Source organism: Corvus cornix, chromosome 2 (assembly GCF_000738735.6).
Source record: "Corvus cornix cornix isolate S_Up_H32 chromosome 2, ASM73873v5, whole genome shotgun sequence".
Taxonomy (NCBI): Eukaryota; Metazoa; Chordata; class Aves; order Passeriformes; family Corvidae; genus Corvus; species Corvus cornix.
Genome location: NC_046333.1, coordinates 61,944,503 through 61,970,114, shown reverse-complemented (window position 1 = coordinate 61,970,114; position 25,612 = coordinate 61,944,503). Strand labels below are relative to the sequence as shown.

Below are 25,612 nucleotides of genomic sequence, written 5' to 3'. Positions count from 1 at the left end.
CTACAGATCAGTAGGATGGAAAAAGGAAGATGTAAAGGCCTCTCACCACCAGTGTAATTTGTAAATTGCTAGGCTTGGGGTTTTTATGTGGCAGAAAATGTCAACATCCAAACTGTGCACTGTGTTCTGCACTGCATTACTGAGTGCTCTCTACAAACATCCTAATTGCCACCATTCAAGTAAACATGGAGCTCTCAGATGAGAACACAAACTTGGGCACAGTGCTTGAGGGCTCTCCTGCCCAAGGCACAGATGGACATGCTTAAACCAAAACACACTTAAAATTCTTTAAGACTAAAACAAATTTCTAGCAGAAAAACTAAGCAACAGTTAAACATTTTCTGTTGCCTACTCCTATTCTGAAGTGGAATTAGTTTGAATAAACAGTTAGATTAGCAAGGATTTTCTGCATTCACCCTACTGGTTATTGTAGATGTTAATGCCTGAATGGTATGTTCTCTGGTGAAAGCTTTTCACAGAAAGATGCAGCAGACAATTTGGGGTAAGGGTCATCTTTCTGTCCTGCAAAATCAGGTCCATGATTTGGGCTTCCTAGCTCTACAGTAAGATTAAAAATAAAGTCATTAGTTTCAACTTGGATTCTGCACATGGCTGGGTGGGGAGACATGAGCAATGCACGAAGGAATGTACAGAGGATGAGTGAGAAATAAAAACAGACCAAGAACAGGAGGGAAGACAAAAGGCTGTATTACCAAAGGGGATTTAAAAGTCTTCAGTTATGACTTGTCTGCCACTGATACTTATGCTATTGGCATCTGCTTTTCTATTATGAACTCATTTACTGTACAAGAAAAAAACCCAAGCCTGTTTGGTGAGAATTTGACTAGAATTAAGGGCCAAGTGCAGTTAAAAATTATGCTGTGAGGTTTAAAAATAGACACTATGGGGTCACAGCAGAGTTATGCAAGGCTACCTACAAGATTTTTGCTTTTCAAGAAATGACTCCCTTACTTTCACAGGCAGATTTTCTGATGGCTGAATCTTCTACCTTGAAAACAAAGGAAATAATTCCCTTGCCCTTAAACAAACATGTCATGGTAAAAGTAGTTACGGTTCTAAGAGTAATTCTGTAACACTAACTCTTCATTTAAAACAAAAAAACCCCAACAAATTCACTTGTATTGAGGGACAAACTAGAAAAAAAGTAGTGCTCAAAGAGATGCCCTCTCCATATGAAAAATGAGAAGACTAGTTACATAACAGAAGAACTAGGAGTATTACCATTATGGAGGGAGACCCAAAAAAAAAAAATCCAGCATTCAAAAATGATGGCAAAGAAAAGCAGCACTTGAAGCGTCAAAGGCAAAGCAAAATGGATTTTTACTATGCAGTAGATTGCTTGATGGGAGGAGTATATACTTGGAAAAATAACGTATGGCAGATTAGATTAGGATAACAGCCAACAAGTCCATATAGTATAGTCTTAGCCTGAATTTAAGAGTTAATTCAGCAAAGACTTGTTTTGTTGCACGTGGAGTATATATTTAAGTCAATGAGACATTGTGAAGTACTTCAGTGCTTTACTGACCAGTGCAGGGTGATAAAAGCAGAAGTCCTGAATTGAAGAAATAAGAAATATAAGAGAGAAGGTATGTTTGTGTAAGGAGGGCAATGAGAGCAGCATTACAAAAACAAAACTGCTCAAGCAAATAGAAAAAGCAGGTGAGACTTTTGGCCTATCATGGACTGGAAAGCAGCAAGAAACATTTTCATGGCCGGGCCACTATGTTGTCCCTGACAATGCAATGGAAAAAGAAAAAGAACAACAAAATAAAGCAACATAAATACTCAACTCCTTTGGAAGAAATTAGACACAAATCACTAAGAGAATTATATCCTTACTTTACAGCAAGCCGATTTTGCTCAGCAGTGAGTTCTTCAGCTTGTCGCCCTATTCCTGGAAAGAAGAGTCACATTAGATCTTCCAAACAGACAAACAGTAAAAGCTATTGCCATAACCTTATGCTTACAACCCACAAATTAATTTCTAAGGCCATAATCTCAAAATTTCTTTGTCACAGGTGGTTGTAATACAGCTCAATCCCTAACTTTTATGTCAAGTTCTACTCTACCTCTTTACCCAGTTCCTTACATCATTCCCCCTTTATCACCCTGGCTACACTGTCAGGAAGAGCAGCCATAGCATTCCCACACACAATGGAAGTGGCAATGTCACCAACTGGAAGCAACCCCCAACAGCCTCTACAAACTGTCCTGGGCTGGAAAAATCTCTGTTGCCAGAAGCCGCTGGCTCATTTAAGCACAAGGCTCCCGCTGGCTCCTTGGTGAGAAATGGAGCATTTCACAGCAGGAAGAGTGGGCAGGGGAAGGGAAACAGGCACTCAGGGAACAGAAGCTCCACTGGTGTGAACGAGCAGCCCAGATGCCTGCTGCTGGAGCAAGCCTAAACATACACGTCAGTAATAATCTGGAATTGTGCACAGTCCAGACTGGAAGGGTGACCTCCTGTTGAGTGCACAAGACCTTTGGGGCCAGAGGTAGCGCACAGACTCAATGTCCCAGGAAAATGATGGAAAAATCTTGTGTCACGGCCAGTGGTAAAGAGATGTTGCTTATAGCACATACCTCAAAACCTCCACCCTAAAGCTTTAGCTGCACATACTGCAGGGACTCCCACTGGCTTCAGCAGCACAACACAGGATGAGTCACAGCACTCGATGTGGAGCATGCATGTGCACAAAGATCAGGGGCTTGGCACCAATTGACACTACTCTTCTAAACATACTGGCCATAATTACCAATACACACACAGGACCCACTTCCTACCACTCCTGATAAGCTGCTTGTTTCCATTCTCTCTCCACTGTTTCAGTTTGTAAATACTGGGAGGGCCTGAGTTTCAGAGAAACAATTAAGCACTTAATTACTTATACGAGTGGGTATTTTGTTTATCTGTTTCCATTTACAGACAGCTGTGTTAAATTTTTACAAATAGAAATTCGTCACTGATGCTTGAACTGCAAGCTGCCTTCATTTGATCAACTGCTCCGTATACGGATGTTCACAATGTAACGAGCCTTCTCCACCATCACTAATCTGTAGGATTTCTGGTCTGTTTAAAACGCTCCTGCCTCTGCTGTTGTCTTTTTCCTTTCTGTCTGTTCATTTACCTCCAACATCCTAGGTGTGTACCTAGGCTGCACGCTGCTGTGGCATTGCAGCAATACCTGAGCTGACTCAACTTACAGAAGCAGAGAAGCCTCAGCAACGTGAATGCCACCAACAAGGTCAATTAGCCAAGCTTCCAGCTGTACCTGTTACAGCCAGATAAAAGCATTAGATTCACTTGTGTAAACCTGGCTTGCAAACAATGCCAGACCCCCGTGTGGCCATCAGTTAAATCCTCATTCACAACTCTTTAGCATAACACATACTCACCCACAGCTTGTAAGGCAATGGGCCTCAGACCATCAGAAATTTGCAGCGCAACATCAGTGGGCACAAGCAATAATGCTACTGATGACTACTGACATTTCCAGCCTTTGCACTGTACGAGACACAGGCGTTTTACTGGGAAATAATAGTGCTCTTTGTCACAGCACAGCACAAGACTGAAGACAATGTTATTTTGCTTGCAACTGTGCTTCTCTCTGTGCTGGGGAAAACCTACTGAATTCTATCTCTCACAACTCATGAAGTACATTATCACTGAATATATCAGTGCTAGCATATTTTTTGCTAAATTAACATTAATGACTGAACCTATGCATCAAACACAACTCTTGACTTTTGAGAATCGGTAACAGCTTCAGAGAGCTTAATGGAGATGCACTGTAGCATCTAAGCAGGAGACCCTGGTACTAGCTAAAATCCAAACTGGGTCCTAAGAAAGTAGAATACCGAAGGGCAAAACAGTTGTCTCTGATATTGCAAAGAGAGTTTGATCCTAAAAACTGATCAAAACTTTAAGTTTCTCATTTTCCTCCACACAGCATTTTTCTTCTTCGTTTGGAACAACTTGCTGAACTACATTCATTCACACCATAAATCAACCAGAAAATGCACTGCAATGAAAAGGCTGCCTTCAGGACGTGGGAAGAGATTCCTTTTCTTACCATCATGTAGCTGGCATGCAAGAGTTGTGATCTTCTGTGTAATTATCATCAGCGGACTATAAGAAAGACAGAAACAACAGTTACATGTCCTGTAATACAAATTATTCCCAACTTTCTCACTGAATGTCTTTATGCCTTTAAAAGGCATAACTGTATTAGCAACAAGTGGAAAAATATCCAATTAAAGCTGAAGGAGGCACTCAGGCATAAGACAATTGCCTCGGTTCAAAACAACCCCACAGTAACTTGCACTGGAATTTTTAATTGCTAAGTGCACACAAAGCCTTATTTTATGTCTGCCTATCGTGCAGCACTGCAAATTGTAGTTCAGAAGAAATCACACCACTAGGAAATACCAGCTTCTGCAGCCCACTGAGACTCCTTTCAGGCAAAGACCATATTGAAGCCCCATACATTGCAACACTAGAATACAGCAGTGCTGCTTTAACCCAACTCTGGCCCTTCTTACTGTTACTCTCCTATTGTCTGTCTCCTCAGTGCCCTAAAAAATGTTGACTCTGCAGATACAGATGCTTATTTCCCCACATGAATAGCTCTATCAATTAGGACTGTGTGCAAATACCAGAATAGCTGTCAGCACAGCAGTTTCCCACTTGCTTCTTGGCCATGCATCTGCGTTGTGAACAGCCTGTACAAGATACACCATCCAACTGGGAGTGTATGGGCACGTGGGATCTGGAGCCTCTGAAAACAGGAGCTGGCTGTACCTGAGCCAGGCTTACAGCCACCCAGCAGCTTTGGTGCCAACAAAACACACAGCATAGAAATAGCCACTATGCCGAGTAGGGCCACTTATGCTTCCCGTATCCAGCTTTGCAGAGCTTCTTCGCACTGAAGGCAATTGTGAGCTGCTGCAGCTAAGGAATGGGAAAAAAGACTAAACTGAGCTTGGAGGCATCAGGAGCTGGTTCCCACAAGGGTAAAGGACACAGCTAAGAGCATTTAGAGGTAGGTAAGAGGAAAGATGAGAGGAAAACCACGGGGACAAACCACTTCCTTCATCGGCTGTAGTGCCCTAAACACAAAACCTGGCACTGAATATCTGCGATCTGGAAGGACCCATAGCAGGCAAACCAAGGGATGATCACCTGCTCACACTGCTTCTCCCCATCTCTCTGCCACTGGGGACACCAGCACAGGGTGCACAGATCTCTCACAACCATAATAGCCACGAGAGGGGAATGGATGATGAGGATACACCACTATTTTAAAAGCATTAGTTGTGATGACTTTATGTAAAACCAGTCCCACAAAAGAGCTCTGTCTTCACTGAGGATTAATACAATGGGTTGTTTCTCAATCTGAGAATAAATTAACAACATTAACCATATGGATGTTTCCGTTTGAACACAAATGACGTCTTCAACCTGGAAATGAAAACTCGAGTTTGTACACTTTTTTTTTAACTATTTACACAGTTTCACCAGTATATGGAACTTTTTTAAGAGACTCCAAACATTACAACTGTTCATTTTAACTATTGTAATATAATTTCTGGAACACAATTAAAGAAAAAAGTTGAGGGTTTTTTTTAGTTCAAGCACCGTTTTTGTTCCACAGATTTCTCAAGGTAAAGAAAAAAAAGCAGAAGTTACATTCAATGATGTCTCTGAATGCCATAAGTCAAATACTTATGTTCTACAGAGATTTTCAAGAGATTCTGGATCATCCTTGACTAAATCAGCCAACTGGTTACAATCAAATGTAAACCCAATGGCTAAGATAAACTGTTTACAACCTGATTATCCCACTAATATAAATCAAACAGATTCTCAAAATAATTTGTATGCTGAGCATGGTAAACACAAATGCTGGCAAAAGCCATTTTTTCATTCTAAGCGGTCTTTTTTTTTAACACTTAATATGGTTGATCTTTTTCAAGAGTCCACAAGTAATTCTGGGGGGGTAATTTGCATTTCCTACCCAAAACCAGAACATGCAATATCAGCCAATTACTTAATCAGAAACTGCTTTTATCATTTCAGAAGTCCCTACTTACAATGTCAGTAAAAAAAGTTTGCACATAAAATTCAGATTAGGCTTAAGTATCCACAGAACTTGAATACAATCATAACACAGGGGTTTGTACAGCAGCTCTCCTTGGGTCACCTAGACCACTGATAGCAGCTAAGGAATGGACAAATTCAGCAGTGACTTTTCACCTTCCAGCAGTATTCTCAAACAGTCATTCTAAACTTTATTCCAATTAATTGTTTAAGAAAAGTGATTTATAAGCTGTTTTCACCAATATCTTCAACATCCTGTTTCTCAAAGTAGATTTTCCCAGACAAAATTCAGCTTTGCTTTCAAAGATACATAAATCCTAATCCTTTAAGCATATGAAAAGGCAGATTTTTTTAATCCTTAAGAGAGACAGAGGCTGTCAGTGAACCAAGCAGTTCTACCGCAATAAACACAAATTTTTATTTTGTCAGTGTTTGACCTTTTTAGCTTTATAGGGGAACATTAACACTTGTTTCAAATTGCTTCAATTTGTTGCATATGTTTCTTATGGCAAGCACTTCACACCAATATTGAAGTGGGTAACTTTAAACCTCAGGCTCTGAGCCAAAACCATATGACTTCAGGTGTCTAAATTTAGACACTTGTCTTAGACAAGGCTCCCATGGTAAACCAGAGAGAACCAAACTGCAAACAATCTGAGGGCAGCAGGAGTAAAGCCTGCACTGAGGTCATGCTGCATATAAACACAGAGGAGAGAGGTTCTCCTCATCTATATAAGGAATTCATTGCCTCATTGATGGCACATTGTAAGCCAACAGAACAAGTTAGCTTTTCCTGCACTTTAGTCAGAAAACATGGACAGTCTATCTCCCTCAAATCCCAGCTCCAGAGGAGACAAGGGAGAACAAAAGTGATGTGTCTGACAAGGCGAGTGGGAAGGAGAGCCACAAAGTTCATTAGATACTTCCTGTTCTCCCTCCTGGCATCATCATAATACAAGTCATACATATTTTCCAGAGTGGCTGGAAAGTGGTCCAGCAGAAAAGGACCTGGGGGTGCTGGTCAACAGCCAGCTGAACATGAGCCAGCTTGTGCCCAGGTGGCCAAGAAGACCAGTGGCATTGTGGCCTATCTCAGGAATAGTGTGGCCAGCAGGACTAGGGAAGTGATTCTTCCCCTGTACTCAGCACTGGTGAGGCCACACCTTGACTATTGTGTTCAGTTCTGGGCCCCTAAATTCAGGGGACATTGAGGGGCTGCAGCGTGTCCAAAGAAGGGCAATGGAGCTGGGGAAGGGTCTGGAGCACAAGTCCAATCATGAGTGACTGAGGCAGATGGGGGTGTTCAGCCTGGAGAAAAGGATGCTCAAGGGGGGACCTTAACACTCTCTTCAGCTGCCTGAAAGGAGGGTGTAGCTAGGTGGGGGTTGGTCTCTTCCCTTAAGCTGCACCAGGGAGGTTTAGGTTAGACATCCAATGAAATTTTTCAAAGAAAGGCTGATTAGACATTGGAATGTACTTCACAGGAAGGTGGTGGAGTCACTGTCCCTGGAGGTGTTTAAGGAACCGGATATAGCACGCAGTGCCATGGTCTAGCTGACATGGTGGTGATCAGCCACAGGTAGGACTTGATGATCTCAGAGGTCTTTTTCAACCTAATTGATTCTGTGATCTCCACCCTACTCAGGAGGGTGGGAACCTACTGTACAGTGGCAGTGGGATGACAAACACTAAATCTTCCACGAGATCAGTGTCAGCTATCAGTCAACACTTCACACAAAGGATAAGCAAGGTTTCAGGTGAACAAGGAGCATCTTCCTCCCTCCTCTTCTCCTGCCTACCATTCCCCACTTACTTGATCTCTGGGGGACCATGTCTTTGCTGTAGGAAAAGGCAGAGCACAACAAAATAATGACAGTACTGGAACTCTCCCTTAAAGGGGAGGGGGGGCTGGGAAAGAATCATAAATTCCTAAACGTGTGAGTTTTGATTATTAAAACTTTGAAATATCATTGAACTGCCATTTCTATTCAGCCTTTCAGGCAAGCTCTAACTTTAAACAGCAATAAAACACTGAGTATGTTAATACATTAAATACAGCACCGTATCACATCTAGCCAACAGTTTCCAACATGATAATATTTTAACCCTTAGACTCTACTGGGAAAAGTCAATAGTGCTAAAAACAAGAAGGGAAGTTAACAAAACTATAAAACTTCCAATCCCTTTTCTTACTCCCAAATTTTGCAATGCACAATTTATTGGAGGGGAGCAATTAGGTTGAATTTAAGAAGAAAATCTACCTACTACACTTCCACTTACAGATGAAGCACAAAGACTTATCCCTAGGAAGGAAGCATTTGAAATAAAACACATTTAGAAGCCTAAACAACTTGCAATCCATCATATTTGAACACCTACAGATTGCTTTGCAGCCACATGGCTGAGTGGTGATTCTACACCCTCTCCACCTGTCCTATTAAGCACTACAGTTACAAACTGCCACAGAAACACAGAATCTGATTTATGTGTGGTGTGATTTCCCCTCCCTTCCCATGTTTTATATATTAGCTATGAGTTTAATCTTAGGTTGTAGCTGCACTGTACCTCCTACACACAAACCATAGTGGCCAACTTTTAATTAAAAAAAAAAAAAAATCAAGAAATTGACCCAGGGACAATTTTATTTTTCAGGGCATCTAACATAAGGTAAAGACAGCTTTGTTTTTTGTTTACCTCACCCTAGATGCCTTGAAAAATAACACAAGACTAAGATGCAACAGTTCACAGAGAATGCTCAATAGAGGGGTTTACTCCCCTAAATAAACCTTCCAAATGAAAACATATCAGTTAATATAATATTTAAATATAGCTTGCCCCAATGTAATAAATTTGCCAGAAGCACAGGCCAGTGGAAGTAAAGAGATTTTGTTTGTAGACTGCTGTGGGGATCCTCACTGCATCACAGGCTGGCTTCTGCACTGAGGAAGCTTCGATGCTTCCGAGAGAAAAGACTTTTTCCAAGTACAGTCTGCTTGACCTTAGGTAATCCCGTGGAGGAGGCTGGCACACGCTTGCTAGAAATAGTTTCCACTGACCTGATTTCACTAAGAGAGGAGGTGGAGTCAAAAGGCTCATAGCAGACAAGACTCCAAAACAGCGAACATTTATTTCAGGGTTACCTCTGCAGCGCTGAAGCCATGACAAGAAGTTCACACAGTCACATCCTGCTGTGACAGTAACCACGCTGACAAGGGGATTGCCAAGCTGGCAGTGGCCTCGGACTTTTGCTTTCAACAGTAAAAGGAAGAAGTACTGAAGTACAACAGAGGAAAAACACTTCACTAAACACACTTGCACCTCCAAAGGAACTTAAAATTTCCTTCAGGTGATGTGTTGCCCTTTTTTGTGTGTGTGTTGTGAAAGCTCCCAAGCGGTATTTCTTAAGCCTTCATGGTAGAAGCATTTCACTTAAAAGAGTGTTTACTTGTGGAGAAGTGTCCTGGGATGTACTAGATGCGTGGAGCTCTCTAGTAGTGATTGCCTGCTTGAATTCTGCCTAGTTCCCACACTGCAGTTCTTGCAGGGCTCCTGTGTATCCAATGGTAAGTGATCTCAGGGCTGTTTCAAGTGGACAAGCACCCAGCCAAAGCAGCAAATAGCCATGGAAAACAGACTGATTTCCCCTTACTCACCCTGCACCTGCACTGCGGCATTGCCTCTGGGGACCAGCTGCACACCAAGGTTAGCCAGCGCTGCTGGAACAGACACTGCAGCAATGTACTGCATGTCATACATTTAGAAGACAAGAAAACAAAAATAACCAACTGAACTTGTAGGACCAGACAGCATTTCTGCTCTGTGTTTTAATATGGTAACAGAGTACATCTATCTTTGCTTTCATCAGCAAATGTATTTCTTTTGTGAAAAACGGCTGCTATTCTTTCATTCCTTCCTTTTCTGGTTGATACTAAAAGCCACTGAGTGAGGAAAGAAACAGCAACAAAGTTCTAACCACCCAGCAAAAATCCACTACCTGAAGTGACACTTGTTACTGAAGTATCTGCTTACGTATATGGCTTTTGAGAGGGCTCTCTCAATGATCATCCCTTTCTAGGTGGTTTGCTAAGAATGATGCTGCTGCTCTGCATTTGGGATAGGGCAGACACAAAGGTGGTCTCTGGAGAGTGATGTCCACCAAAGCACTCGCGTAAGAGCTACAGATTTGACATATGTGGGGAGGAAAACTGCTCAAGTCTCCCAGATAATTCAGCTATGGTGTCTCTAAGACCAACAGAAGATTGAAAACTGTGCCAGCATGTGTGGTGATTTTCACACGCCAAGTTTCTCTTCTATAAGGAACGGCAGAAAGAATCATAGAATCATTAAGACTGGAAAAGACCTCTAGGATCATTGAGTCCAACTGTTAACCCAGCACTGCCATATTCACGACTAAACCATGTCCCCAAGTGCCATAACTACATGTTTTTTGAACACTTCAGGGATAGTGATTCCACCACTTCCCTGGGCAGCCTGTTCCAATGCTTGAAAACACTTTCCATGAAAAAACTTTTCCTAATATCCAATCTAAACCTTCCCTGGCATAACCTGAGGCCATTTCCTCTTCTCCTGTCATTTGTTACATGGGAGAAGTGACTTACCCCAGCCTTGCTACAACCTCCTTTCAAGCAGCTGTAAAGAGTGATAAGGCCCCTCCTGATATGCAGGCTAAACAACCCCAGCTCTCTCAGCCACTACTCTTATATGAAAGAAACTCCCATATGCTGACATTTCACTGAATAACCTGCAATATTAGGAAATTTTGCTCGGACACTGCAAGAATTCAGAGAGGAAACTAAAAAGCTCTATGGCCTTAAGCAAAGGATTGAAACAGACACGAGTTCCATATCTTCTGAATTTTATCTGGATGATCATATGCATCTGGATTTTGGTCATGAAGCTTGCTAGATTGAAACCCTATGTAATACTAGTTTCCAAAAATCAAAATTCCAAAAATCAAAAGATCAAGAATCAAGATTCCTTATTTTAAACTCATTTTTCCTAAAGCTATCTTATTACTATACTCAGTCTGAGCCTGTGATACAAAGGGAAAAAACACAAACCATATGGTATTATTATTGTTTTTATAAAGTTGTATAGGCAGGCAACTTACCAGCATAATCCTCTTAGCATAAAGAAGAAGAAATAAGAGAGAGAAAGAGTTAGGATTTAGTTTTTCCACGTAAAATGTGCAAATGTCATGGCAAACCAAGCAAAATAAAACATGCATGCTTCTCTCAAAGATTGATTTGAATTAAGAGGGAAGCACAGGATTCAGTTACTGTACAATTAGTGTTCAAAAATGAATAGGGTTTTTGAGGAAGCAGTAAAGAGAAAATTCCTAAATTATATCACCACTTATTTGAGAAATAATATAACTGAAAGAAATTTGATAAAATATACATACATTTTTAAAAAGTAATTAAAATTGAAGTGCTGCAAACTGGAAATTGTTTTCCTTAGAACCTGGCAGTAGTTTAAAAAGAGTTTCTTCTTAATTACTATGCAATACATGAAAAGCTCTTAAATCAAGAGTTTAAATCTGCTCTTAAATCAAGCAGCTTGTGTACAGTTCTGACTGCAGGACTCAGTGAACAAAACTACCCTTTGCAGGAGTTAAGAATTAACTAGTCACCAGCAGGTAACAAGTCCCTTATTTCTATTTTGTAACCTGGAAGTGATGTGTCACAGCTTGATCTTTCATTTTCCAGTTTGCTTAAAATATGACTCAAAAGTTACCTTGTTCTCTCCATCTCTACCTGCATTTTACAAGCTCTATTCTCAAAATGGGAGGGCTCCAAACAAATAGCACAACCAACTAAAAACACCCCAAAAAATGTATTTGCAAGCACACTTCAAAAGGGTTGTGCAACTTGCATGCAAGTTGTTAACAAGTTGTTAAGTGCACAAAGCAGGTCAGGAGAGGAAATGAGGAATGCTGACTTTCAGCACTGCCGCTGGGAAACACTCATTGATCATCTGGCTCTTAGGGAACGGACATCGGAAAGCTGATGGCAACAGAACTGGTTATGTGCCTATTTGATGTGGATTAAAACTTCCTCCTCGCAGCCAGATATCACCAGACTTAGGGGATACTGAAACCTCAAACACAAGTCAGCAGATGATGGGCTTTTTGTTGGATCTTAAAGATTGCCCTGAATCTAGTGTCTTGCCTTTTCAATGTACATCCCCAGCCACGTTCACCCAAACGGTGGGAAGCTGGAGGGAGATGGGCATAGCTCCATGGTTCTGTCTCAGTCATTTCTGAAATCCTGAGAGAGAACTTGAATGCCATGCCTCCCTCCCTGTCCTAATGCTTCCCTGTTACCACATGCAACAGATGAGGAACCATCAAATATGGGACAACAAGCAAGAGGAGCTCAGTTGCTGCTCATACATGACAAAACTGTGTCCAGGGAGCATATTTTGTCTCTCTCAGTCATCACATCTGTTCAGGTATGTGCACAAAACCTCAATGGGCACAAATTTACAGCTGAGGAAAACAAGTTTTTAGACAGATTTTGAGGCTGATCTGGGCTTCAACACTTTGGATTGCAAGTTTTTATTGATACCACTACACTAATTTTATTTATTCTTAGCTTTTAAAATATACCATGAAGGTGCAGTTCGTATCCATAGTACATTTTCCACTTGTTTACTACTTGGCAGTTTTATGTTTGACTGAAGTTTAGGAATTGGTGTGTATCTTGAAGCACCAAGACAAAATCAGATAACCGAGTAAGTTCAGACATTATTCTTTCACTATAATCATGATCCTCGAGCTCATCATTAAATAAGAGTAGTTACTTTTTCATCAAGGGAGCAGAAAACACTACCTAGTCTATAACAACCACCATTCCTCTTCTTCCACCCTCAGTCTCAGCTGGATCTTTATTAAATGTATTCAGAGAGACAGAGCTAATATGCCTCACAGTGCATTTCTGAACACACTATTCAGAAAAGCATGATCTCTCACATTTCTCTCTCTGTCCCTTACACAGAGCTATAGCATTCCAATCCACTTTATAGGATTCTTGACACATCATGCTCTTTGAGGACATGCTTTTCTGAATTAAAAGAACTGCAGAAAAAATTACAGAACCAAATTTCTTTAAACGTTTACCATCTCATTACTGCAGCCTCCTTAATATAAAAAACCTCAGAAATTTGAGAGAAACTTCCCCTCTACCACCTACAATTTAATTGAGTGCTTAAACCCACCACCTCAAAGAGAGAGACACATGCACAGAGACAGCAAAAAGCTTCAGTCTCCTACTCTGTGCCTGTAAGGTGACAGAGATTTGGAAGAGTCATGTACAATGTACTGTGTGAGTTTACAGAAATTTTTCATGGTATGTTACTAATTACTCTGTAGTCAGACATTAGCACACTGTTTTTAAATCATTCAAAAGCATAACTTCCTCTCACAAACAAAGCCCATAGGGTTAGCTGTCTCTCTCTTTGCTAAGCATCCTCTACCGCTTCTCTGAGTGAAATCTACAGTAGAGACTACAGTATATATGAAAACCACCGTTTCACAGATATCATGGCATACAAAAAGCCATGCTATTTAAGCAGCAGCCACAAGCTGGCCCCATGAGAGAACCAGTCCTGACAACCCAAGCTGATCTCTTGTCTCTCTGCCTGGGTTACTCACCCAGCTCCACCAGCAATTCACCCCTGCCCAAGTCCTGCACTCACACTTGCTTAAGTGCCTGGGCTGGGAAAACACCTCCCCATCTGGGGCTTCAAGATAAATCAGAATGGGGGAAAGGAGATGCAGAGCTGACAGCTGTGCCAGGGAAGTTTGAAAGAGAGCAGCATACCCCACCTCTCAGGGCAGACCACCAGCCACGTAAGCACTCTTACAGCTCTGGGGAGAGACTGTGCAACTTATCCTCCCAGGCTGCTCTCGGGGAAAGCTAGCTAACTAAGCTCTGCCTTCTCAACTACACAGTTTCTAGCAAGAAAACAGTAGAAACAATGAGTCAGTGCAAAAATCATACAGTGCTTATTTGTTCTTTAAAAAACAAAACCCAAACAAAAACAACAACAAAAAAAACCAAAAACAAACAAAAAAAACGCAAAACCAAACCAAACCAAACCAAACCAAAAAAACCCCAACAAAAACCCAAAATCACAACAAAAGCCTTAGAAAAAGTTTAAGGGAAACAAAATTGCAGGTGCTCCACAGATAATATAAAAATTATTCTTATAACTTACTGAAATCAACTAATATTGATTGACACAGGAAGCAGTTTGCAGACTCACTCACCCGGAGAAATCTGTAGTGAGAATACCATAATGAAAAATGTATATTCGGCTTATGTGGCACAATGTGAGGTATCCCATAGCTACGACAAAGGAGTACCTAAAAGCATAACACAGAGAACACATAGTTACCAACACAAGTACCAACAAGAACTAGAATCACTCAGATTGGGTTGGGCTTGTTTTGATTTTTTCAAATCCAATTGTTAACAAGTCTGAAGCTACGCTACGAGACCCGGAAGACATTCTCAAAGGGAACTGATGGTTTTGTACACCCAGACGAAACCTTACAGAGGTGTCTCCTCATTCTGGGAGTGGGGAAAAAAAGAAAGAAGAAATAGGATCAATTCAAGTTGCACAATTCAATTTCAAAGCTCCCATATTCACATATTATTTTGAAATTTCTGTCCAACTCAAGTATTTGAAATCAGATTATACTGTATGCCAGTCACTGAACTTATCCACTGCATTTTTTATCTGTAAATGTTCTTTATTTACAACTCTTTCTCAGATCTAGCAAAGACTAAAATATTTCAAGTTTAAGGTATTCTCTCTTTTGTGATTTTGTATAAAGGCAGATGATGGCACATAGCCTAATCTTTTCAGCTCTCCATGTTGAAGCACACCATCTTCCAGAAAAATCACAGAATCGTATAGGCTGGAAAGGACCTATAGGATCACAGTGTCCAACTGAAGAAGCATTCCTTAGGTAGGGTGTGACAAACTCACTCTGCGTTTCAAGACAATAACACACTTCTGGTAGGCAGGGCAGTAGCATGATTCTTTCTATCTTAGCAGCTGAACAGTCTGAAGACTGGAAATGCTGCAGTGTCTGCACAGACAGATGCAGCCTTTCATACAAGTAACTTCCTCCTGTATTTACACGAGCAAGAAAGAGGATACCGGGGAGGAAAGAATCAGATGGATTTTTGGAGACAGACTGACCCATGAAGCCAATTACACAGTGCAATGAAGAGCTGGGACACCAGAATGAAAGGCTTGCACCACATTGACAGGCCAGGACCAGGCCTACTGGTGTCCCCTGTAGCAGAGGTTATCCATGTGGGGGAGAAGAGGCAAAGACCAACGGAATGAGATGGCACATCCCGCATGCGTGGTAGGGCCAAGCCTTGGGAGGCTGGTAGGCACACGTTGCCCCCCTGGACCCATGAGAGGATCCACCACAGGGGAGAACTAAAGGTGAAATCAGACAAGAGGATCAGTCAGCAGACAACTGAAAAAGAGCCAGGCCTTTGTCAAATTATGGCTGGTTTTAAAAGAAATGAGTTTTCCCTCCCTGGGGACTAATAAACTGCAGTGGGAGTGACAGTGATGGATCGCAAGGCAACCTGCGGGTCATGTGGCCCACAGCAAACAGCTGGATGAAAGGCAGACTGAAAGGACATGACAGATTCTTCAGGAGATTCAGAGTAGAATTTATAATATTTTATCTGGGTCAGGCATCCAGTCCTGCCTCAGCAAGGTCCTTGGATTCCCCTCTCATCAACAGAGAATGGCAAGCATCCGTCCAAAGGCAAGTCACCCAGCTCAGACATGTAACAGCGATAGACAGGACGAAGGATCTAAAATACGCCTCCATGCTGAGGTGTAAAGCACTTAGATTGAAAGCGGGGCGAGCAGGCAGAGACACACCGAACTGCTGCTGTAGCTGGGAGCATTCCTGGTGCTGGATTAATTCATCCATTTATAGGCCTTGAAGGCTAGCAGCTTCACCAGAGAGCAAACTAGCAAAAAATAACCATGAAAGAGAGTATGAAGGTTAAATTATGCAGTTTATTTCCTTTGTTCTCTTCCACTGTGTTCTTCTGGGGGAAAAAAAAGGCAAGTCTTGAAGCCCCGCTCTGAAGGATCAGGTTGCCTGTATGAACAGGTCCAGACCTTAAAGCAGCATTGTTCAAGCTTACTCTCAACCAGTTTGAATACATTGTTACTTTGCCAAAATTAATAATGTGGAAGCACCTTGAGTCATACTGCTATGGCTAGTGGAATACAATAGAAAAGTCCTAACCCAATCTTCCCTCAGACCTCCTGAGGTTTTTCAGCACATTGGACTGACATTTCACATGGATTCAAATCAACACATGACTACCTTGCAGCAGTGGGCAACATTATATGAACTGGCTGGCTTGATTTTTGTTTCAGTATACAGCTATTTTGCTATTAGCCATTGTGGCAAATTGGCTAAAGAGGAAGAATGAGGAGGTTTCCTGTTGAAGTCATGTCCTTTTCCTTATCACCACCCCAACTTGCCTAGGAAGATGTAAATAACTATTGGATGATTCCTTTGTAGACTTGGTTCCTCTGATCTATAGTCACTAACTCCTGCATTTCCCTTGAGTGATAGGCAGGGACATTGACCAGGAAACCATAATACAAATTTTTAACACCTTTATATTTTGGTCTCTGGATGGCATTTCTTTAACAAACATTGTTCAATTACCTTTTTTTTTTTTTGGTAACATTATTAATTACCTCTGGACTTCTGGGCTTTGCATTCAGTGAGGACATGGGAAAAATACCTCCTTAACACGTTATCTTGCTGGTGCAAAATGCTAGTGACTGCTGTAGAGAGGCTTGCTTTTTATAGTTCACATTTCTAAATAATCTTAGAAAAATTATAAGTAATCGTAAGCAGGGTTCCTGTTTAGATATTAGAGAGGGGTCTCTTCAGGAAATAAAGGAAGGTGAGATGATTATCTGAACATCAGATTCTCAGACAGCCCTGGCCTTGAAGGCAAGTGAAGAAAGGGTTTCTGTTCCCCAGCCCAGACTGATGTGGATTCTGAGCATTCAGCAGCAGCTACAGAAACAGTCAGACAGTGCAGAGACAGAAATCACCTGTAACACATCCAAACCATAAGCTTCTACTTCGAAGCAATAGGAGTTCTGGTATTTTTCACTTTTTCACAAAGCCCAGTACCAAAAGCAAGACCTTATTTTGTGGATCACTAAGCTAAGCTGCCTCAGTGACCTTATTTGAACTACCTAACTCAAGAATAAGTGGAAAATACCTGAAGGCCAAACAGCAAGGGGAAAAACACATTAAAAAGGATTATCAAATGCAATCTGGAAGAATACAAGACCAAGGAGAACATGACTTCATTACATTTAAGAGAGCAAAGGTTGGCCATAAATTATTAAGCCTGCAAAAGTCAAATTTTGAGGCCAGCAATTTCATAGGAAAATGCAATACACCAATCCAAAAAAACCACAAATTGAGATTACAGCTGCTTCTGTAACTCCATGAACAAAGCTCCTGCAATTCCATGAACAAAGCTCCTGCAAGTAACTGGGAAAGAGAAAACGGAAAGAAGAGAAGGTGGTTCTAAAAACTGCTCATGATTTTCCCTGAAAGCAGAGAAGGTGTCCAAGGGGCAGCTGCAGACTTGCAGCCACGTAAGCTCACCTGTGGATGTTGGGAATACTTGCCATATTCATAATGCCATAGTTCATCATCACCAGGACAAAAAGATGGATGGAATACCTTGAAGACAACAAAGTGAGTATTTAGATAATTTCTATGTTACCTGGAAGTGCTGGTAGTTCAGAGCAACAGAGTATTTTCCCATGCAAGTAACATAAATGTGATGTCATGTCAGGGTACCAGTAAACCCGGATTACCACACCACATCTTTATAGCCTAACTATGCAAAACAGACTGATACTGATTGAAAGATATTATCCATATGTTTCACTGAAAGAGTAGCCTGGCTCAAAGTGCCCATTCCAGTGGGATACATCTTTTCCAGAAGACGTATCTTCACAGCAGACTGGTGTGGCTTTGACTTCCAGAACAAACATCACAAATTAAATTAAATACTTTACTTAAAAGCACTTGCATGAGTCATTTTACTTTGAGGGTTTGGAATGGTTATGTTGGTTAGGTTATTCTTTTTAAGATAGCACTAAGAGCCTTAAGATTAAAAATATGCAATCCAGAAAAGCTGATACAAAGTTTAAAATTATTTTTACCCAAGCCTTATCTAAATGGTGACAAAATACTCACCACCCAAAGCAGAAGACAGCAAAGTATATTCCAAAGACGGTGGCAAATGCATGGCGAACAGCAGAGCTGGCATGACTGGGACTCAAGTAAATACGAAACCAAAATGCAGCCAAAAGTGCAAACAGTTGACAGGCTACAAAATTGATCTGTAAAAGACAAGCAAAACAAAAAACTGTTTTGATTCTTGGAGGAGGAGGGGAAGGATTCTCTCTGATCTCATAACAGTTAAAGAGTAGAGGCAGGAAGAGGAGGGGGAAATCGTGAGCTATGAATCTTTTGCTTCTCAGCATTCTCACTTGTGAACTCGTGTGGAAACTTTTCTTGGCCAGTGACAGAAGGGATTAAACAAGCACACAGCCACCCAAAATCAGACGAGGAAGGGCAGGCTCCAGCTACCCCAGTGTAAAGGTGGGGCTCTGGTGGTTCTCTCTCTTCGGGGAGGAAAGCTCTGCTCTCTGCCAGCCTGGCCCAGGTGCAGGGCCTATCATCCCCCTTTTCAGTCCTCTTGGTGAGAGGCAGGGGCCAGGAAGCAGTCTGGGGCTCTGAAATATCACCCCAGTACCAGACTTTCCCCCCACCTCAACACTGGGACAAAATCAACTGATGATCAATCAAAATCCTGATGTGACAGTGCGCACAAGCAGTGAGAACGGGGCAACTGCCGTAGCTGAATTCCTCCACTCCACAGCATCTTCCACACAGATCTTCCAACTCGCCATTTTTTGTGGTTTGAGTGCAAAGAAAACAACTTTGCTCTACCATCAAGCAGACACCTAAAGGAATATGCTTCTCAAATGTTCTTTGGCTACTGCATGTGAAAATCAGTCTGGCCTCGCTGCAAGGAGGTAGCGATGGCAGTGGGAGCACAAGACATGCGGAGGGCAAACAGTACAGGACTAGAGGCTTCTCTTGTCAGACACAAGGACAAGCAAAAGCTTCAGCGTCCTCCAGACCAAAACCAACATCATGTTGCCTTCTTCAAGACACCTTCTCTTTGACAGCCTCAGCAAAAATCCCAGAAGTCAGAGGAAAAACAGAGCTCAGGAACTGTCTCTAACAGGGCAAATACAGCACTGGGATACAACATCCTCAAGTCCAACCTGGACCCTAGACAACTGGAGCTAAATTCATTTATTCAGTTGCAGTCCTGTTTTTTTTTTTTTTTAATTTTAATCTTGCTTTTTTTTTTTAAATTCACCCTTGAGCTCTCCAGCAGCAAGTCATCCCAGACCAAGCAAAACTAAATAGGCTGCAACATATAAGCAATCACTTGGATTAGAGGATTATCCAAAGCTATCAGTCCAGGACAGGATAATATATCTCACTTGGAAATGCTCTGACATGTTGGCTGTCCAGGGGTGGTTGGATTCTGCCAGGCTTGTTGTCAAAAACATTTACAATGTGTTTAACAAGATACTATAGCCCCAAAGTGCTTTTATTCTGGTGGCCTACATCCAACATGGTGTTAGCTGTTCATGCAAATGCTTTCATTAAAGGTTTGTTGGCTTCATTGGTGCAGTTGCTTTATTTCAGTGATGCAGGCAGTCATGCAATAGAATAATGAAATAATTTAAATACTTAGGTATGCTGAATTTTAGTTCTTTGGAGCAGAGACAGTATCAATTTATTTCTTGCTCATGCAAGCAACCAGCATTTATAACAAATAGTATCACAGAACTATAACTGAAGCAAGCAATTCCCATTTTTAGTGGAAGATCTATAGAGTAAAAGAACAAAATTGCACTGGTCTCACAAAACCCAGATGCTGTAGTAGAAATCCTGAACTTGTCTGTTACCATAGAGTTACATTCCAAATGCTAATACCTCGCTCCCACCCTTCCACAGACAGAGGTGCAGCAGAAATCGCTGAAGTCCCTACAGGGCTGCTCTGATTGCATCCTTTCTAAGCAAGTTCCCAAGACTGATGGGTGCCAAGTCATCAGTGACAATTCAGTGAACCTTAATCCCCTCCATCATGCTCCCACTTAAGGTCACATTAGCATATCCAGTGCAGCTCTTCCCTGTGGCATGCAGAGCTTCCCTGATTTAGTATAAAGAAGGAAAGTGCAAAGACTCCCAGGAACTGATGTGGCTGATTGTTTGAAAGACAATACCCCCCTCTGTGCAGCGTCACTCACGGAAGCTTTACACCAGTAAAAGCCATCAAGATAAGCAGGCGTTTGCTTTTTACTTTCATCCTGCTCTTGTATGCCCAGTTTGAGATGCTAAGGATGCTGGGATCTCAGAGGTTCACACACACAGCACAAGGCAAGTGCAAGATCCCAGATCTGACACACTTGTAATAGCATTTAAACAGCTAAGGCAGGGAACGACTGGTGGCAGCAGGAAAAAAATGGCAGTGACTTCATCAGAAGCTACTGCCCAGCAAAGGACAGCTGAGCCGCCTCACGGGCACGTGCTGTTGCTCACCTTCGCCATCAGCTCCTCTGAGCACATGTTACCTGTGCTGTCAACCACGCCACTATCACACCTTCATTTGGTCGTGCAAATTAACCAAGACAATTCCTTCTCTGTACTCTTTTAGCAAGGGTTGGTGCAAAGCCTCTTACCAGGACAAAAGCAAAGTAGGTCGCCCTTATGTTTCGATCAGTTTTTGGTTTATAAGGGTGGTTTCTGCAGAGCAGCCAAACATCACAGACCCAATGCACTCAGCAAGCAATAATCTGGCAATAGACCAGATCTGCTCTGTTCTACACAGAGGAATAGAGGGACACAACAGCTTTTCATATAAATACCTCCTCTATTTAGTTATTTCTATGCACTGTTTTAAACACATGCAGCGTTCACATGCATACGCACAAAGGCTGGCAGTTCATCTGACAGCGACTTTACTGCATTCCATTTGACATTAATTTTATTCTTCATTCTACATATTTAAGGCATCCAGTAAACAGATGCCTAAGAATTTAAGAAATGTTGTGCTGCATCACTAGTGAACTAAGTCACACTTTCCTTCCTTTCCCTTTCCAAAGAGAAAAGGGTTCACACTATTCCCTTTTGGTTATTTCCACTGTTGCTGAAAACACTTCATAAACAGAAAATTGAGGGCTTCTGAACACTGATGAATGGTGTCCAGGCAAAAATAACACGGAAATAAAAATTATATGCAAGTTAACCCTTCTCACCATTGCAAGTCATTTGACCTGTGTTTTTAGCTAGTCACATCTATTCAGTATTGCCACCAAAATTTTGCACATCTGGTTTCAACTCTGCTAGCAGAAAGGAAACACCTTTGCTTTTTACAGTCACTTTCTTCCATGCTCTAGAGAGTAAGATGCAATAAAATTAGGAATCAGAGCACATGATATGCTACCAAAAGAAGACTTCCTTTCATTTTCCATGATTACACACTGGAAAGACAGAAAGGCAGTCTCATCACAGTATTCTGCAACGACATCTGGAAGACTTGTATCTGAGTCACAGCCAGCTGGAGACAGCCTTGCAATGCAGAAACAAGATATCCACACTTTTGGAGAGAGAGAATCTGAAACAGTTCCAGTGCAACCGAGTCGATCGTCATTGTTGTCTGGTTAATGAATCCTTTAATTCTTTATTAGTCTCAACTTTAAAAGTCTGGATGGATCCAGAGCAGGTATGAACAACAAAGGACAAAGTAAACTGTAGTTCCTCCCTTTATTCTTTTAAATTCTGTATTAGCAATAACTCAGAAGTGACGTTTAGATTGCAAATCTCAGTTTTACACAAATTTAGCAATCAGGTCAAACCAACCCATCAAGCACCCATGATGTTGATACAAGAATAGCCAAACACAGTGGTTTCAAGATCCCCCTACTGAACTATGCTATAATCCAAGCCCTAAAAGGTCAGTCCCATCTGCCTTGAGCTTTTGCATGTCCTCACATTTTTAACAGGGTGAAACTTGGCAAACATTGGACTGGTACTATAGGAAGGGAAAACACTAACTCCTAGGGATTTGGAACCAGCTTTTCAATCATCTCCATCAACAAGCAGGGCCTTTTTTTACATAGGAAAGTCATCTCTTCAACTTCCTAACCACTCTCAGAAGAAATCCATGAAATTTTTTGCTCAGTATTTCATTTGATCCAATTAACCATCTGCAGGTGGGCACTTCTAAGGGCAAATGCCAGTTGGCAAATCACAAAATAAAGGTTTCAAATACCTGAAGTTAAATAGGTGCATCTAAAAATCTCACCCTTTGGAGCACATGAGCCCAATGTCATTAACACTGAATAAGAACAAACTTATTCACTTCGAGCAAACTGGCTCCATGGTGAAGGCTGGGAATGGGAAAAAAAACCCAAACAAAAGTAGTAACTTGTCAAATCCCTGTAACAGGAAAGCCGTGGAGCCATAGAGGATTTCCAAAGAGAGAGGCAAACGTGTTGCTTGGTGCATTGAAAAAATACTGAAAAAAATCCCATTAAAATCTTAAAAGAAGAAAACAGAAAGTGCTTTTCCTAGCTAGAAATTCTTGAGACAGGAAACAGAAAATATGAGAGGAGACAAAACCTGACTATACACCTTTCTACCAAATCATTACAAAGAGTCTTGGTCACTACTTATTGTAGTTGAAGGTAGGCTACTAATAAGCCACTTCAGGAAGTTTCATTTCTCCTCACTCCACAAGCCTTGCATCTGCAAATCTCCCAGTTTAAAAAAGTGGCAATAGACATTCGGGAGTTACTAGATCACACTCTAGGAAGAGATAGTTAAGTAAAAACACATAGCCTCTTATTTTAGGGCTTTTAACCTTTTCCTTATAGTTAAGTATCAGAAGGAAATATCCTGCATTCTGTTTTGACCACAAAAATAATTTGTTTTTCCTCTACTACATTTTTCCTCCCTTAGGCTTGCAGAAAATCTGATCTCACTTTCCAAAAATCTAGGAGGATATAACAAATTGACCGCGCAGTTCTCTCCAAACTCCAAATGGCAATTAAGTCCATTACACAAACCAGACATTCCTCTCTAAGCAAAATTCCCATTAATGCTGTAATTCCTTCACTCTGACAATCACTATGAGCAGTCACACTGCTAACTTGCCCCTTGTTGGATGACAAGGTGCTGGTGTGTCCCCAACAGCACAGAATCTTTGGATAAAAACCAGGCATGTTGCACATTCACACACATTCACAGACAGAGGTACAAGTGCGTTACAGCACAGCCAGGCTGTCAGAATATTCCCAGCTAGCATCCAGGTCATGTCCATTTCAATATGCAGCAGATGATGCACTCAGGTTATAGCTGTGGCAGAGGATACCTCTACTTTTATTACAGGCCTTGCACTTAGCAGCCAAATGAGAGAAAAAAGGTTTAAATCTGCATTTCATTTGCTGAACAAAAGTGTAAGAACAGAGGCCTCTCATGGTAGCTCAGTATAAAGATGAAGTTACAGCTCATGGTCAGGGTACTCTGTTGCCAAGCACTAATGAGCAACCGAGCACTAGTTTTGGGGACTGCTACAAGGTTTTTATCTGGTAAATTAGCATGTCTCCTCTGTTCACAGACTTACCACAGATGACCAAACAGCTGTTTTTCTGTATTTGGAAAAGCATGAAGAACCTTGCTAATAGAAACTACTGACAGCAATAGCAACTCCTCAAGTCAAACCACTATCTGTGGAGTACAACATCACTTGGGTACTACTTTGGAGAGGGGACACCATAATAAAGCATTCCACTCTGCCAGAGATCAGCCCCATCTTCCAGGATGATGTCTTTCTTGCAAAGAATAAAGCAAGAACTACAGAAATGCAGTAATTTGCTTTCCATGTTTAAAAGATTATTTTGCACATATAACCAAAGATATCTGGCAAACAACATGTTTAAGTTCACTTTTCTGAAGACATTTCTACTTTGATGTTGAAAACCAGACCTGCTGTTATTACAGCATTTCGTAACATCAAAAGTGTGATATTTAAAAGGGGCATGTTAAGAATGAGAGATGGAATAGTCTTTAATCAGATCTCAAAGATATCTGATACTTGCTGAAATTTCTCAAAATATTTTGATCTTCCAGACTATTTTTATGAACTATAAGGACAAATAGTCTCTGCAGAGATCACTTAGCTCTACACAGGGAGGGGACAAGCACCCCCAAAAAGGAGAGCAATATCATAGAGACCATGTCAAGTTTCCCACTGCTAGAATTCTGACTTAGGCGTCCATGAACGAAAAGGATTTGTGTAACATTGTCTGTGCAGTTCCCCTTATTGCCCACAGTGGTATTGCTTTGCACAGAACTCTGAGAGCCAGCACAAACAGGCGTTTGTAAAGGAAGCAGAACTGACTGTCACTTGCAGGATTCTGTATTTTCTGTTTATAGCCAGGCACTGTGGACTGCAAACAGCATGGATCAGAGAGGAGACAAATTAATTTACATTAGGGAAATACTGATTCCACTGCTGACATGTCACATCTCCAGTACTATACAGAAACAACTCATTTCTCTGGCTTTGTGTTGTAGGAGTCCTATGGAAGATTTTGGGGGGACAGAAGCAAAGGCTTAAAAATAGAATTTCTCTCATGGGAGAGACAGAGAGAGAAAAGCGTATATGCATGACTAATTTAAGATTATTGTTCTCTTCAGAAGCAGCACTAAGTTGTCATAGCCTTGGCTTTTTTTGTGCAGTTGCATGCAGAAAATGGAGTTGGTGAAGTAGAATATACAAAACTGACAGTATTTTGGCTTGTTGTGCTGTTTTCCTGGGTAAATTCTGTTTCCCTACTTACAAGGTCAAATATCCTTCCATGATTTAGACTGTAAACTTGAAACAGATGTTCTTTCTGGATTACCTCTGTGAAGCCACTAGCAGAATAACCACTAGCAGGACACAAAATACAGTTATAGATTAAAACCTGAGTCATCAAGAATTTTAAAAGACATTTAAGTCAAAAGTAAGCTTGAGAAGTCAAATCTGCATCATGATGCTAAGTAACACTCCCATACATTTACCTTTGATAAATTTAATATGTGGACCTGATCCAAAACCAGCTTTAGCTCACTGTCAACAGCTCTCACATTGAGCTATAATGACTCTGTATGTTGAACAGATGTTTAAGCAATGATCATTTATGTGCAGCAATGTTCTGCCACTACCTGTAACTCATTAATTACTGCTCTCTCAGCGAGTAATGCCAAATGACAAAATTCCCTTGTATCTAAGATAT

General features: G+C 41.3%; 1 protein-coding gene across 3 annotated transcripts in view; it reads right to left on the bottom strand.

The window, feature by feature from the left end:
* The window catches only part of MBOAT1 (membrane bound O-acyltransferase domain containing 1), a 56,025-nt gene that overhangs the window by 14,713 nt on the left and 15,700 nt on the right, over positions 1-25,612 (bottom strand). For 2 of the 3 annotated variants that reach the window (XM_039549643.1, XM_039549645.1), the window contains exons 2-7: positions 18,441-18,586; positions 17,841-17,918; positions 14,418-14,513; positions 11,256-11,267; positions 4,098-4,153; positions 1,864-1,918 (exon numbers count right to left, since the gene is read on the bottom strand). In XM_039549643.1, coding sequence (XP_039405577.1) covers positions 1,864-1,918; positions 4,098-4,153; positions 11,256-11,267; positions 14,418-14,513; positions 17,841-17,918; positions 18,441-18,586 — 443 coding nt within the window. The remainder of the gene's footprint in view (positions 1-1,863; positions 1,919-4,097; positions 4,154-11,255; positions 11,268-14,417; positions 14,514-17,840; positions 17,919-18,440; positions 18,587-25,612) is intronic. The other variant, XM_039549644.1, reaches the window with a different exon arrangement.